This window comes from Salvelinus sp. IW2-2015, linkage group LG18, assembly GCF_002910315.2.
Source record: "Salvelinus sp. IW2-2015 linkage group LG18, ASM291031v2, whole genome shotgun sequence".
NCBI lineage: Eukaryota > Metazoa > Chordata > Actinopteri > Salmoniformes > Salmonidae > Salvelinus > Salvelinus sp. IW2-2015.
In genome coordinates, this window is record NC_036858.1 from 37,532,279 (window position 1) to 37,547,892 (window position 15,614).

A 15,614-nucleotide genomic window follows, 5' to 3' on the forward strand; every position below is an offset into this window, starting at 1 on the left:
ATTGTGTAACGGTGTTTGGAGTGGTGCTGTCGCGCAAGTGTGTGCATGTGGAAGGGGTGGACTTTGGGCACTCCTTGCCCAAAGCCCTTCTATCAGTCTGCCTGCTGTGCCTACCCAGGTGCCTGTAGAGGCCCCTTTCATTGCCTCACTGTAGGGGCAGAATTGGGGCTGCATGGGGGGGGGGGGGGGGGGGCTTCCATGGGTCAGACAACCACTCTCTCCCTCTTTGTGCCCCTTCGCTCTGCTCTACTTAACAAATATAGATTTGTGTTGTGTATTTTCGTATGAGTGAATTGTTTTGGGGGGGGGGCATGAAATATGTAGTGGCATGACAGACAAACACTGGAAATATTATCATTTCTATAGACACACACACACACACAGTTTATGAGACTCCAATAAAGACCCAGCACACACTAGAGTGCAGTATACATTCATACTATAATAAACCCGTTTAAACCAAAAGGTGATAGGAATAACCCGATAGTAATCCTAGGAACAATACACCAGCACAAGTTAAATGTGAAAGAGGCTTTGTTATGTAACGGAGTGTACAATCAGCTGGATATTCTCCTGTGTGTGTTTGGGGCTTTCTGCAGTTCTTAAAAATAGTGCCATTAAGCGATTGTCAGGGATAGGCCAGCAGTTATGACAGATGGTCTTGCCAGGGGTGATGGGTGAGAGGGCACTGCCCTCATGTTGACAGGAGAAGAAATGATCCTGGTGAGACTATACCTTGTCCTTCCTCTGTCTTGTTAACGATAGAAGCAGAACAGTCATCACGCCACGGACATCTGACAGGAATGACGCTTGCGTGCGTGCGGGCGTGCGGGCGGGCGTGTGTCCCCCTGCGGCACAATGCTGTTCTACTGTGGTAATGAAGCCAAATGATGAACATGAAACCCCAATGAGGAGCCAGCCCCTCCACACAAGCACACACACACACACTGCCCGGTCAGTGCCAAATCTGCCCTGGCACGGTCTGCCAGGGGATGTCCTGCGGCTACACTGCCAACTCACACACCCTTTTATGTTCACCCGTGCCCCAATGTGGCTCTCGCACACAGACACCACACACACCACACACTGGTAGAGTACTATGGACCAGCATACACAGCTACAGTAATACACACATGTCCAGCTCACACACAGAGAGTGTATACACAAACTCATGCTTATACAAATATACTGAATTGAGCCGGGCTCTTTTGCTTGGTTCGACTTTGTTTATAAAACAACAGTGTGTAATCCACTGGGATATATAAATAAGCTTTGTAGCGAATAAACAGTTTTATGGACAAGCTTTACACGACTTCTGACATCATTATAGAACTAGGCTAGGACCACTCCATAATGGGCTGGACACACACACACACACACACACACACACACACACACACACACACACACACACACTGCAGTGCTACAAAAAACAGTAGCTTCCTGTTGATGAATCAATCTCTGATGAAAAAAACAGCGAACGTAATCCATAAACAATATTCTACCGATAGAGTGTCAGAGTTGACAGCTGCCAAAATAAAAGCAACTGCTAATGACATAGGTCACAGTATCGATTATGTTAATGCTATCATATCAACCTGATCAGCCTGATCATAGAGGCATCAGTCCATATCCCACTACCTGATGTAATTGAACTCAATCCAAACCAAATAGGGGGCAATGGTTTGCATGTGCCAAATAGGGCAAAGGACAAACTCTAAATCAATGTGTGTGTCTAAAATGTGTCGTGAAATCAGAGAACAACACGCACATCATTGCCATGCCATCGACATAAGGAGGGCAAAACAAGTCATTCAATCCAGGGTCCTTTAACCTTTTGTTCTCATGGAATGAAAAGACAGAAAGCGTTTTGATTCTGTCCTGGTAAGTTCAGTGTGTATCTCCAGCCACAGTGTATAGATAGACATTTTGGCCGATCATCTCTCAACGCTACAAAGAACTGCTTCATAATATCGTATAATAAATGACCTCCCACACAAACGCTAACAGACTGGCCTAGGAAAGACAAGCTGAGCAATGCGTCTGCTAATTCAGCATGAGAGCATGTTTCCACACACCCTCCCAGCAAAACCAAATGACTCTTTGATGATCCCTGGTGTCGTGACAGACAGTGGTGTATGAAGTGGTGGGGGATTTAGACAGAGATAGATGAGACGGCAACAATGGAGGGGTGATTCTGATGCTTTGTTCTCACACGCACAGAGCACGGCGTTTTGGCACCGGAGACTGCAGCTGGCTCGTGTGCCAGGCGGCACCCGGACTGCACAGACACACACGCATATTCACATATGATGCACACACATACATACACACATACATACATACACACACACTGTAATTGATTCAATATCAATTGGGTGCCCCAGATTTGCATTGGCTGTTAACACTAAAGCAAATATATATATATATATTATATAGAGAGAGAGAGAGAGAGAGAGGAGAGAGAAGAAGAGAGAGAAGAGAGAGAGAGAGAGAGAGAGAGAGAGAGAGAGAGAGAGAGAGAGAAGAGAGAGAGAGAGAGAGAGAGAGAGAGAGAGAGAGAGAGAGAGAGCGAGAGAGAGAGAGAGAGAGAGGAAGAGGATGAAAGCCAGGAGAAGTAGGAGAAGCACAAGGGAGAGAAAGGGTCAAATGGAATAAAAAAGGGAAACACAGACAGAAAAAAATGTCATGAGAGGGTGAGAGAGACTCTGAAATTAAGCCAGAAAATAAAGGGGCATTTAAAAACCACTTATGTGCATTGAGGTGGGCTGTGAATGGGTAGCCGTGCTAGCCTAGCTTTAGCTTAGCCGTAGCATCAAAATCAAATTAAATCAAATGTTATTGGTCACATTCACATATTTAGCTGATGTTATTGCGGGTGTAGCGAYGTGCTTGTGTTCCTAGCTCCAACAGTGCAGTAATATGTAACAATACACAACAATACACACAAATAAAAAAAAATAAGAATGGAATTAAGAAATATATAAATATCAGATTGAGAGTGGCATTGACTAAAATACTGTAGAATAGAACACAGTATATACATACAGTACAAGACGAGTAAAGCAGTATGTAAACATGATTTAATCATTATTAAAGTGAATAGTGTTCCATTATTAAAGTGGCAAGTGATTCCAAGTCTATGTACATAGTGCAGCAGCCTCTAAAGTGCAGGGTTGCGTTACCGGGTAGAAACCAGCTAGTGATGGCTATTTAACAGTCTGATGGCCTGGAGATAGAAACTGTTTTTCAGTCTCTCGGTCCCAACTTTGATGCACCTGTGCTGACATTGCCTTCTGGATGATAGCGGGGTGAACAGGCAGTGGCTCGGGTAGTTGATGTCCTTGAAGATCATACAGCCCCACAGGATGTAGTCAAGTGTACATCTGTAAAGGTTTGTGAGTGTTTTTGGGGCCAAGACAAATTTCTTCAGTCTCTTGACATTGAAGAGGCACTGTGGTGCCTTCTTCACCACACTGTCTGTGTGGGTGGACCATTTCAGTTTGTCAGTGATGTGTACGCCAAGGAACCTGAAGCTTTCCACCTTCTCCAATGCGGACCCGTCGATGTGGATAGTTGGGTGCTCCCTCTGCTGTTTCCTGAAGTCCACGATCATCTCCTCTGTTTTGTTGACGTTGAGTGAGAGGTTATTTTCCTGGCACTACTCTCCCAGGGCCCTCACCTCCCTGTAGGCTGTCTTGTCATTGTTGGTAATCAGACCTACTACTATTGTGTCGTCTGCAAACTTGATGAATGAGTTGGAGGCGTGTGTGGCCACGCAGTCATGGGTGAACAGGGAGTACAGGAGGGGGCTGAGCATGCACCCTTGTGGGGCCCCTGTGTTGAGAATCTGCGAAGTGGAGGTGTTGTTTCCTACCTTCACCACTTGGGGGCGGCCCGTCAGGAAGTCCAGGACCCAGTTGCACAAGGCTGGGTTCAGACCCAGGGCCTCAAGCTTAATGATGAGCTTGGAGGGTACTATGGTGCTGATGATTGAGCTATAGTCAATTAACAGCATTCTTGAATAGGTATTATTCTTGTCCAGATGGGATAGGGCAGTGTGCAGTGCAATGGCGATTGCATCGTCTGTGTATCTATTGGGGCGGTAAGCAAATGGAAGTGGGTCTAGGGTGTCAGATAAGGTTGAGGTGATATGATCCTTAAATAGCCTCTCAAAGCACTTAGTTAGTGCAATGGTTCAGTTACCTTTGCTTTATTGGGTACAGGAACAATGGTGGACATCTTGAAGCAAATGGGGACATCAGACTGGGATAGGGAGAGATTGAATATGTTCGTAAACACACCAGCCAGCTGGTCTGCGCATGCTCTGAAGATGCGGCTAGGGGTATCGTCTGGGCCGGCAGCCTTGCGAGGGTTAACACATTTAAATGTCTCGCTCACGTCGGCCACGGAGAAAGAGAGCCCACAGTCCTTGGTAGCGGGCCGCGTCGGTGGCACTGTGTTATCCTCAAAGCGGGCGAAGAAGGTGTTTAGCTTGTCCGGACATGGCTGCTTTTCCCTTTTGTAGTCCGTGATTGTCTGTAGACCCTGCCACATACGTCACGTGTCTGAGCCGTTGAATTGCGACTCCACTTTGTCTCTGTAGTGAAGTTTTGCCTGTTTGATTGCCTTACGTAGGTAATAACTACACTGTTTTTATTCAACCATATTCCCCGTCACATTGCCATGGTTAAATGTTTCGCACTTTCAGTTTTGCGCGAATGCTGCCATCTATCCACGGTTTCTGGTCAACAACGCAATAATATGCAGAGAATTTCAAAATCAGACCATACAGTTTACATCATATAATTTACATAGGAATATATAGAGCCGGAGAAAGCCATGGGGACTGTGTTGTCTTTGTAATACCGGGGCTCATGTGCTTTGTACGCCAAATTGTGATGAAGAATGATTTATTTCAGTGTTGCACAATCATTCATGCTTTATTACCATGACATTATACATGGCACAATCAGTGTTGTTAGTGCCGTGTTAGTACACACAGATACAGCACAATTGARTACAACTTCAGTTTGAGGATGAGATGGCATTCAGGAATTTTGAATCCCATTTCTAATCCCAGTTTAGGATTAATAGACTAAAGAGAGTCCAAGATCTCAACCTCGTGTGGCCGTATTAAAAATGGCCTTAGAGTGCCACACACACACGTCATGCCGGGGCGCAAGGCTCATCGGGGACAACAATCCACACGGAACACACACTCCTCCACAGGTACTGCCTTTTGTCTCTTCAAACAGAGCTGTTTGATGAGTAACTAATGGTATTACACCACGAGAGAAACGCTCCATATTTTCTTAATACGGTACATACCAATAACAAACTTCCCAACTACCACACCTACCAATGCAATAATAAACAGTGATAAATATTAACGTCCGAGCAACAGTGCAAAAACAACTAACAAAGAACAACCAAAATGACTATTGAAAATTTGAATAGCAATTGATTAATATAATAATGGTAACAATTTAAAAAATTGTAACAAAAAAATGTATCGTTCCACCAAATGTTTCTAAAACATAACATTCACGCGTAATGCCATTGACCAAACCAGACGTGTCTCGCCTGTTACATTGTGATGTAAATAAGTCTAATAACCCAGTTTAGCTGCTGGCTGAGACCGTGTGTGAGCATCTGTGTGTGTGTGCATGTGTGCGTGTGTGTGTCATAGTCAGCGTGCCTAAATGGCTAGGAAAATTTGTGCTGAAATTGCAGCGACATCTTTAAAAACAAAAAGGCTAAGCTGACACGCACACTCGCAACCACAAACACACACGAGACGAGACACAACCCTGGTTAAAGTTGCCGATCCATTAAGAATGAACTGAAGCTTGTAAAGACAATGAGCTAGCGAACCAGGTAAAACTGACACACAGCACACACACACAGCACACACATCACACACAGACACAGTAAGGTTCACGTTACACAACATCTCTCCATCAACTTAAAACAGACACAGGCCTTTCTGGAGTCTATACCAAAAATCAAGCAGCCAATCACAGATCCAAAATGAAAGGATCAAAGGTCAGATCTAAATGATTTTTGATGAGGATGATCTAGGCCAGATCCATTTCCTGAAACTAGGATCTCTAGAGGCAATCAGAGAGTAGCCAGATGGCAAGAGGTGGCATAAAAGAGAAACACAGTCACTACCCTGCATTTCTAAACAACGGCAATTACTAGAATACACACACACACACACACACACATATGAGAAAAAAATAAACGACTCTCCCTCTGCCAGGCAAAATAACCGAATGTACACTTCGCTTCCCTCTGTTATACTGCACAGATACGGAGAGAGTGAAAAAGAAAGAAAGAGGGAGGGAGAGAGAGAGCGAGAGACAGAGCGAGAGACAGAGAGACAGAGAGACAGAGAGAGAGAGACAGAGAGAGAGAGAGACAGAGAGAGAGAGAGAGAGAGAGAGAGAGAGAGAGACAGAGAGAGACAGACAGAGAGAGACAGAGAGAGACAGAGTCAGAGAGAGAGAGAGAGAGTCAGAGAGAGAGAGAGAGGTGGAAAAGAAATGGTACAGAGAATAAGAGAGAGTTAGAGAGATGAGAAGGGAAAAATAGAGTGATAGGGTAAAGGGAGCACTAAGAGAGAGAGCGAGAGTAAGCATGTCTCTGTTTACCAGTTTAAGACGTGGTAAGGAAGAGACCACTTTGAGAGAGCCACAGCAGTCTTTCTCGACCCGGACACACACCATGCATGCGAGAGGGCACACATACTGCACATTCTCCAGCCACAAAAGGACACATACCCACACACACATGGAGTGAAACACACCGTAAAACTGTAGCCTACATTTGGAAACTGGGAACACACACCCTGAAAAGGCATGAAGACATATCCCAAAGAAACCGTGGACACACACACACAGACACAGAAAGAGAGAGAGACAAAAACACACACATCACAGCATCTGTGTACGCCCTCCTACAGGTATATACACACTGCAGAACTGTGTAATTACACAAATAAACTCTTTAAACCCCTCCCGCCGAAGCACACACACACTGACCGATGCCCCAAACCTTTGTTTCCCTGCACGGTGGGTGGGTTGAGTACACTGCAGTACTAGCCAGCGCACCCACCCTGTGCCCTGCTTTTTTAGGACATCGCAAAATGGCCACTAACTCAAGGTTACCAGTGTCACTTTGCCATTGGGCTATATTTGATTACTGTGGAAAACCAACCTTCCCCCTATCCTCTCCCTGTCAACTCAATGGATCTGAGGACAACTGCAGTGCCAAGTTAACCGTTTCCCCTCCACAGGCTGACACAGACACAAACACGTACACACACAGAGCTAGAGATCAGCAGCACTGTCATATATAAGTGTCTCTAATTAAGAACACCAGCCAGTGAGAACCAGGCGATCTGAGACACGGATGAGCTAACGATCCATAAATCAAATCGTAAGATGATTCCTATTCTCTTGGGCTTCCCTGTGACATTTTACAGTTGTGGTTAGGCAGAATAGACCCCGCCCCTAGCCTATCAGTCCTGGCCAATCAGATGTATCACTTAAACGAGGAACGACAGCTGACGCAATCACGGCAGTGGTTTTCTCCCTGGGTCTCTTAGGACTACACATCCTACAGGGAAAGGGAACATGTGTGCCCAATATGTGACCTCTGCTGTACCCGGTCTACGCCCACACGTACTACACTGCACGACACATTCTGAAGTGCATCAACGCTTTAATACAACCCCTACCCCCCCAAACCCTCAACATAAACACACCCACAAGGGACATACACATTCCCATGTCCCTGCATATAATTGCCATTTGTGACACTTCAAAACTGAAACGCACCCCCATAGACGCCTACCTTTACGGTGCACACACGCTTACCCGCGTTCCCCCACGCCAATAAAGATACTGCATTTGAATTTGAAACACAACTCCTATTGTTTGGTGAAAGACAACTTGGTGTGGGGAATGGTGGTTACCTGGGATGTGTTCCTGCTTGGGGCAGATCCCTCTGGGCAACAAGAGGCGGTCGTCATCGCCCCCCGGTGTGGCTTGGACGCCCACCTCCACAGGGCGCCTGCGGAGAGAGGCCGGGAAGGGCGAAGGGGTGAGAGCCAGGCCGGGCGTAGGCGACGGGGGCTTGTCCAGGCCCCTGGCCAGACAGGGGGGTCCGTGGCATCTCTTCCTCTTGTGCTCGATGAAGAGCAGGATGTCCCCCAGGGGGAAGGTGGCCTGGCACTGCCCACAGGTCAAGAGATCCTGCTCTGTCGCCACGGCAATCCGTCGTGTGCCCGTGCCATTCTCCGAACGGTCTGAGCGTTCCGAGCAGCGTTCCGACGAGTGCTCCTCCGAGGCGACGGCAGACAGGGGTTCGGCTGTAACCCGGGAACGAGTGAGAGACAGCGGGAGGGAGGGAGAGAGAGAGAGAATGAGAGAAACAGACGAGAAATCAGAGGTGGTGTATTCCATTGAGCAGTATCAATAACTGTGCAAAACAATGGTCACATGCTTTGGCTTTTTCTCTCTCACCATTCTGCCTAGACTAGTAGTAGTCGTCAGACTACACCCCCAGTAGTAGTAGTAGTAGTAGTAGCAGTAGAAGTCATGTCTGGGCGGTGTTGCAGAGCAAGAATGGTGACTAACTCTCTGTGAGACTGGCATTAGACAGACAGCTCCACTTCACACTCATAAGTCTTTCAACTTCACACGCTCACCACTTCTACATCCATTGAAATGAACGCGACAACAACCGAGAAAGGCATGTAATTAAAGCTGGGAGTTATAATGGATAAGAAATGTTCTTTGCGATTGTAGAAACATAGAGCTGTGAGAAATGAAGCCTTAGTCTGATGGATAATAAATGGGATCATTTAAGGACTGTTTTATAGATCTGTAGAAATCAGAAGCTCGGCAGACAAGAGACAGTTGGATAACTCGACATACTAAAGGGAAAAAAGAAAAAGTTATTCTAATATATTTTTCTAAAATGTGTTTTTCATATTCCAAAGAATTGGCTATTCTTGGGTGATGAAGAATAATATTTCATAGGACTTTCAATTCATTATGTGGAAAATTACAAATGTGTCTGACATATGTGCAGAAAAGACAAGCAGGCTCAGTGTGTCGAAATAAAAAAAAACTATCCTGGACTCTTTACATGTGTGTGACTTACAGTTTCTAGATAACCACTTTAACAGACCGGGAATCGGCCAAAAGGAACCGTTCAAGTACATTCCTCGCCATGGAACCCGGGGTTAACGCTTGACTCGTTTTAAAGTTGATTTTGTCACACCGGGAGTGTCAGTCTTGTTGTACACGGACGACGGGCTGTGTGAATGAGATATTTTACCACAGAGGGAGGTTAAACAGAAGTCTCAGTAGCCTACTATTGAGCGGCTCATGGTGTTTGAAATCTTTCGCTCTAAGGTGAGAGTAGCTCTCCTTTAGCTTCTTAATGGGTAAGCATCTTGACCTTCTTTACTAAGCTGCCAATTTCACATTTTAATTAACCTAAAACCACTGAGAATCAAAAAATAGATTTTAATTTGTAGTGGCTGATGATTGGTAGGAATGTTTGATATAAGAGATAGCATCCTGTGAACTGAGGTTAAATGTTTTTCCGCCCAACCTAGAGACAGATAGAGAATAGATAGAGGGAAATAGTGTGTGAGAGAGAGAGAGAAAGAGAGAGCGCAAAAGAGGGAGAGAGGAAGAGAGAGAGAGGGAGAGAGAGAGAGAGAGAGAGAAAGAAAGAAAGAAAGAGAGAGAGAGTAAGAAAGAGAGAGAGAGAGGGGGGAATGTAGAGTAGCTCCCAGCGCGCGAGAAAAAATATGATTTGAACGAGCAATCCTACATGACATCTGCGAGCGAACTGGGACATAGAGATAACATGTGATACATTCTGGCGGCCGGATACTACCTTTAATTTAACGCCAGGTCAACCACCAGAACGGCCAGGGTTATACAACAAACCTGGGCATTAAATTCACTGGATAAAAATCAAATGAAAGCAGACTAAGCCCTCACCTTAAACTTGAACTGAGAGTAGATTTTAGAGTTGCATAATGCATTGTTGGTTTTCATTAAAACAAATGGATAAACAACAAATGTAATCCCAAAGTCTAACACCTATTTTCATGATGATATCATTTGATTGCATATTTGTTTTTGTTTCATGAGCACGTACTTAGCACCATATCTAGACGACTACATTGAACTGTTTTTAATGACATTGAAAGAGAAGAGAAACAGAGGCTGGACATATATTTTTGAACATTTACATATTACGCATAATAGCACTTCCACACTACATTCCCCCCCCCCCCTAAACTAAATGTGATGCTATCAATATCAGATTAGCAGAAGCGTAGTCTGCATCAGAGCAGCAACGCTATTTATAGCAGCAACACGATTTATATTGTATTCCTATTAAATGTGTGGGATAAACATGATTCGTCACTAATTCAATGTTGCGTGGCAAATCAATAAAAAGAAGATGAAAACTGTTGTGGAACAATTGTTTTCTAACAGGCCATATGCAAATAAATGAATTAATGCGTTTGACGCGAATTTCATTCTGCGTGATATTAAAACAACTGTAATTTCTGCTCAATCAGAAAAACCCGCGGTGTGTTGTTGGACGCACAGCCCATAAGAATAAAAGGTGGTAAACATTAGTAGCATATCTCTTCTCCTACTTCTGTAAATGCCATTACATTTCAAGGGGTTTGATTAGTTTACCATTAACATTACTGGTCGCCTTCCTTATATGAAGGAAATATGGACAAATATATCATTTGGGCATAGGCCTTTTCGTCCTATTACTAAATATTTGCTCAAAAAGCAAAAATTCTAACCTTCATTTAGATCCGTCATATAAGTCGGACTACTTTTCACATGAACAAGTGTCTATATTCATTTCACCTTAAATACATGTATTTTCATTGTAAAATAGGATACCCTCTACCATTTCCAATGGAATAGAAAATAGGTCTGAATCTACAGAGATTTGTGCCTTTAGATTTAACAAGATATAGGCCTGCAGAATGTTGACATTTGTAATGACATTTGTTTAACTTCTATACCCCTGTAGGAAAAAAACGATGGATTCGAAACTGGAGAGTAAATAGGACAAGGGGGGGAACGCGCCGTATACCTTATATGTTTCCCTGTATTCTAAACATATCATCAAATATGTAGATTGAGATGGCGGTGAAATTGATCAGGTTCAAGTTCAACATCCAGTTTCTGATCGTCGTCTGCCTCCTAGCGACGAAATTCCGACAGGAACAAAAGTCTGGCGATGCAGCTGGTCTGTATGCCCCCTGGCTGCATTGAGACCCAGATATATGGCTATGTGGCCACTCGACTAAATGCGGAAACCTAGTAATGCCGCACGATACAACACAACGTTACAACAACGTGGATCTGTGTAGGGCATGTTATCGCATATAACACCATTCGAGTGCTACTGAAGGAAGGGTTGCAAGGCGCATACACCGTGTAGCAACATCGGGCATTGGGCTGGCTACCTTGGTCATTCTTCTAGTTACAAACGCATATAGCTGCCTGCTGCTTGTAAACACTCGAAACATGGTGGTAATGTTTTCAAACGAAATCAACGAACAACGGCTCCATATCAAAATACATGTGCGCGTAATGGAGTTTTCCATAACAATAGTTCAACTTAAAAAAGTGTAATTATTAAAAATGTTCGTTACATTGTTATTACCTTCTAAATAACATGACAGGGTTATTCTAGTATTGCCTTACCTTCGGGTTATGAACTGCATGATAAACTAAAACAAATGGCTCCAAATATGGGTTTGTAAAAAGTAGGAAGAAAAATATAAAATATAAAAAGCGTGGCTCCTGTTGCTCTTTACAAAAGCACCCAATTTTACTAGGCTACTTGAGAAGCATAGCCTATAATTCCTGCCACTATACCAGAACACCTTACAGAATCAATGTAGGCTAAACACTACAATCCACTTGATACGGATATTTGGACAAGCAGGGTACAAATAGGCCGTTATTGACATCTATTTCGACTCTGTTGGCAGATGAGCTACACGCGCATGCACGCGGTGCCTGTAAACAGCCGGACACGAGATTTTTCCCAATCAAAATCCACTTCTAGTTTTTTGAAAACCTTCCAAAAATAGCACGAGAGGGGGGAAACCTGCCACGATCCAAGACAGGCACCGATACCGGAAATTCCGTGCGATATTCTACATAACTCCGCGTAAAGAAAAGGCTAAACTCATAGGCTCCGCGTACCTTAACGTAGCCTATGCACTTTAGTGGCTGAGGCAACCGGGGCACCAAAGCCAGTGCAGTGCGTATGAATGTAATTCCATTCTCGCTGCAAACTTCTCCGATTTTTCTCAGGGATGAATGCTGGATCAAACTTTTCTCTTTCAGCTTTGGGTGGGATATGCTTTGCGCGCATAGGTATTTTACCCAGGTAGATTATCGCCAGACTTTCACGGTGAAGTCCACTTGACTGCGGGTCCGTGCTGTCCAGTGTCCAAAGTGCCCATGAGAATCACGCTCCTGGTAACCCATTTTCCGCTTTTCTGAATGGAACCGGTATTGGGCTGGGTAGAAAGGAGCGTGGTAAAAGTAGAAATGACAATGTAGGTGTACTTACGCGAAAAATCCCTTTTGCTTAAGTGCTGGGGTTTGCCTTGCTTGCGGCGAGACATGGTGGCTGGTYGCGGCGTTCAGCTCGGTTCACATCGGGAGAGCCGGGTTAGAAGGGAGACTCCAGAMAAAATATCTTCATCAATGCCTTTGATATCCAAAATAAATTAGAAATAATACAACGATGGCGCAGGGAAGATGTATAGTGGGATCGCCGTCATGGCTTTTTTGAAAATAGAGCGAGAGAGAGATGGAAAATGGCAAAAGCCCCCCTGAGCTGCAAGTTCAAGTGCGGACGTGACGTTTCTGCGAACTTGAACGTCAGGAGATGGATGGACACAGACATACAAAACATGGGCAGGGCGAAGCGGCAAAGTGGGAGGAGGGAAGGGAAATAACAAAACCAATGGACACTCATTAGGGGCTGGACATGAAAGATAGACCCGGGGAAGCCAATGGACAGAAAGATCCCAAGGGCCGACACAGCGGCATTTGGGTGGATGTAGGTGTGTGATCGCAAGGGAGAGAAGAGAGGATGTCTAATGAAAGCAAGTGCACTGTGTGTGAGAGGCGCGGGGGTGGGGGGGGGGCGGGGGACAGCAAAGAAAAGCCAGATGACAGGAGCTCGAGCGGGGCCGGACATATGCTGCGATGCGGGGAGGGAAAAGAGGAAAAGAGAGCGAAGACGAGAGAGAGAAACACCGGAGAGACGTTTAACAGATGAAGTCGCATGGTGGACATTTGGGAGCCATCAAATCAAATGTATTGGTCACATACACATATTTAGCAGAGGTTATGTGGGGTAGCGAAATGCGTTGTTCCTAGCCCCAACAGTGCAGTAGTATCTAATCGAGTGCAGTGAGATCAACAGTGGCAGTAGATCTAAACAGTTCAGTAGTATCTAACAGAGTGCAGTATTATAAAAACAATTCACAACCAATACACACGAATCTAAAAGTAAAATAATGGAATAAGAAAATATAAAATATTAGATCGGAGTGGGCATGACTAAAAACAGTAGCATAGAATAAAGATATACATATGAGGATGAGTAAACCAGTATGTAAACATTAGCCATGGTAGTAGAAAAGAGAAACATTTCTAGTCACACTGTGTGTGTTTATATATGTGTGTGTGTGTGTGTGTGTTGCGCGTGTGTCGTGTGTGTGTGTGTTGTGTGTGTGTGTGTGTGGGGTGTGTGTGGTGGTGTGTGGTGTGTGTGTGGTTGATGTGTCTGTGATTGTAGAATAGCACAAAGGAGAAAGCGGCAAAAGCGCCATTGAAACGAACGAAACGGAGCGCGTAAATATCGAGTTTCATGAACAGGACATACAGGTTCTGGAAAGAGAGCACAGGGGTTGAACCTTAAGCGCGCGCGCAGGTATAGAGAACCATCCCGGGACCAAAAATCTTGTAAGTCGTGGAAACAAGAGAGGTGTCCAATCCGTTCTAAACCGATGTATGAATACATAGTTGGGTTTTGGGTTCAGTGGGCAAGGTTAGCGGGCACTATAGGGTACAACTTCGAGACTATATGCTTTCTGTGCAATCCAAACTCCTTGACGAACAGAACGTGGGAGTATGCCCATAAGCGCCTTTATAGGCTAATAAGTTTCAGATGTGTTTCAGGTTGGACCGGTGGTTGGGGGAGGGGGTGTAAATACTCACATAATGGGGGTTTGGTAATATAAAACGAGCTAAACACCGCCCGTGCAGACTAAATAACGACACCGTAAGAAGACATCATGCAAATAAAAAATGCAATGACAAGATGGGGCTGTGCGCGGGGAGGGTGGAGGAAAGGAGAGGAACAGACTATAGCGAGCTATAGCTGAAGTGTGACTAGACAGCGACTGAAGCATAAGCACAGGAGTGAAGAACCGCGCGCCAGGCAAGTGCTGCACACACGGACCTGGGACACAGAGCATTATAGGACGGAGAGAAAGCCAAATATAAAGAGAGCGAGAGAGAGAGAGAGACACGACCCGGAGTGGTGGAGGTGCTACGTTCAACGTCGACGAAAAAAAATGTATAACCAGTGAGTGAAATATTTTACAGGTTGCGACTAGTTGTTCGTTGCGCGCGGACGAGGCTTGGTGCCTGGTGTGCTGTGGTGCATATGGGAGGACTGAAGGCTAAGCTTACAGGCTGTGTTATGACGGGGCGTCAAAGTTCAGGCGCTGATAAAAGAGGTTACAGACGTTGCCTGATTCCGTTGAACGACAGCATGGACGCAGCAGATACAAATCCTACGTTCAATTGTTATATAGCCTTTGGCAATAACAATATTACAGCACATTAGAGTTGTTCCTTATACAGACCCAAGGCTGCTTGGTCGAAATGTCTTTTTCGTGTACACGCAAGGAATACAAAAACCGTCTATCACCACCAGAATGGTGGACCCTTCACACATTTATTTCACTTTCTCTAAAGTTTTTACGCAAGCAATAAGGACTTAWAAACATGCAATACCCATTGTAACAATTATTTGTAAATATGCCAATTCTTCACTTTTCTGATTTGTACATAATTGACCAGTGATCATTGCAGATGTTCCCTATATAGTGCTGAGAGCGCGGAAGAGATGAGAGGAATTAGCTGTGACTGTTTTAGAACAATCTCAGTTTTCCACGGTCCCCAATTTAAAGATTCGCCAGTGATTACTCTAAATGTAGTTCTCATCGTCTGTTTGGAGTTATTTTCGACCAATTCCGCACAATGCAGCATCTTTGAGACTTGTTCTGGAACGGCCATTCGGCTATAGTAATTGAAAGTAAATATCAAAAAAGGAACAGCTATAAAGTGAGAATTGTTTAATGTCTAAATAACCGTTTTAAACAGTTGGATACTTAATGCAATAGTTTGCCATTTAAACTAATCCAATCTTGGCCATTTATCCTAAGGGGTTTAAAAATGAAGATATTTTTTATTCTGTGAATTTATGGCTGATATTTTCAATTTCAT

At 44.5% G+C, this 15,614-nt stretch overlaps 1 protein-coding gene across 1 annotated transcript in view; it reads right to left on the reverse strand.

Moving 5' to 3' along the window:
* LOC111978692 (B-cell lymphoma/leukemia 11A-like) overlaps positions 1–13,059 on the reverse strand; it is a 55,594-nt gene extending 42,535 nt beyond the window's left edge. The window contains exons 1-2 of the mRNA XM_024008905.2: positions 12,658–13,059; positions 7,985–8,380 (exon numbers count right to left, since the gene is read on the reverse strand). Of these exons, the coding sequence (XP_023864673.1) occupies positions 7,985–8,380; positions 12,658–12,712 (451 nt within the window). The 5' untranslated portion in view covers positions 12,713–13,059. The remainder of the gene's footprint in view (positions 1–7,984; positions 8,381–12,657) is intronic.
* Between the last annotated feature and the right edge of the window lie 2,555 nt (positions 13,060–15,614).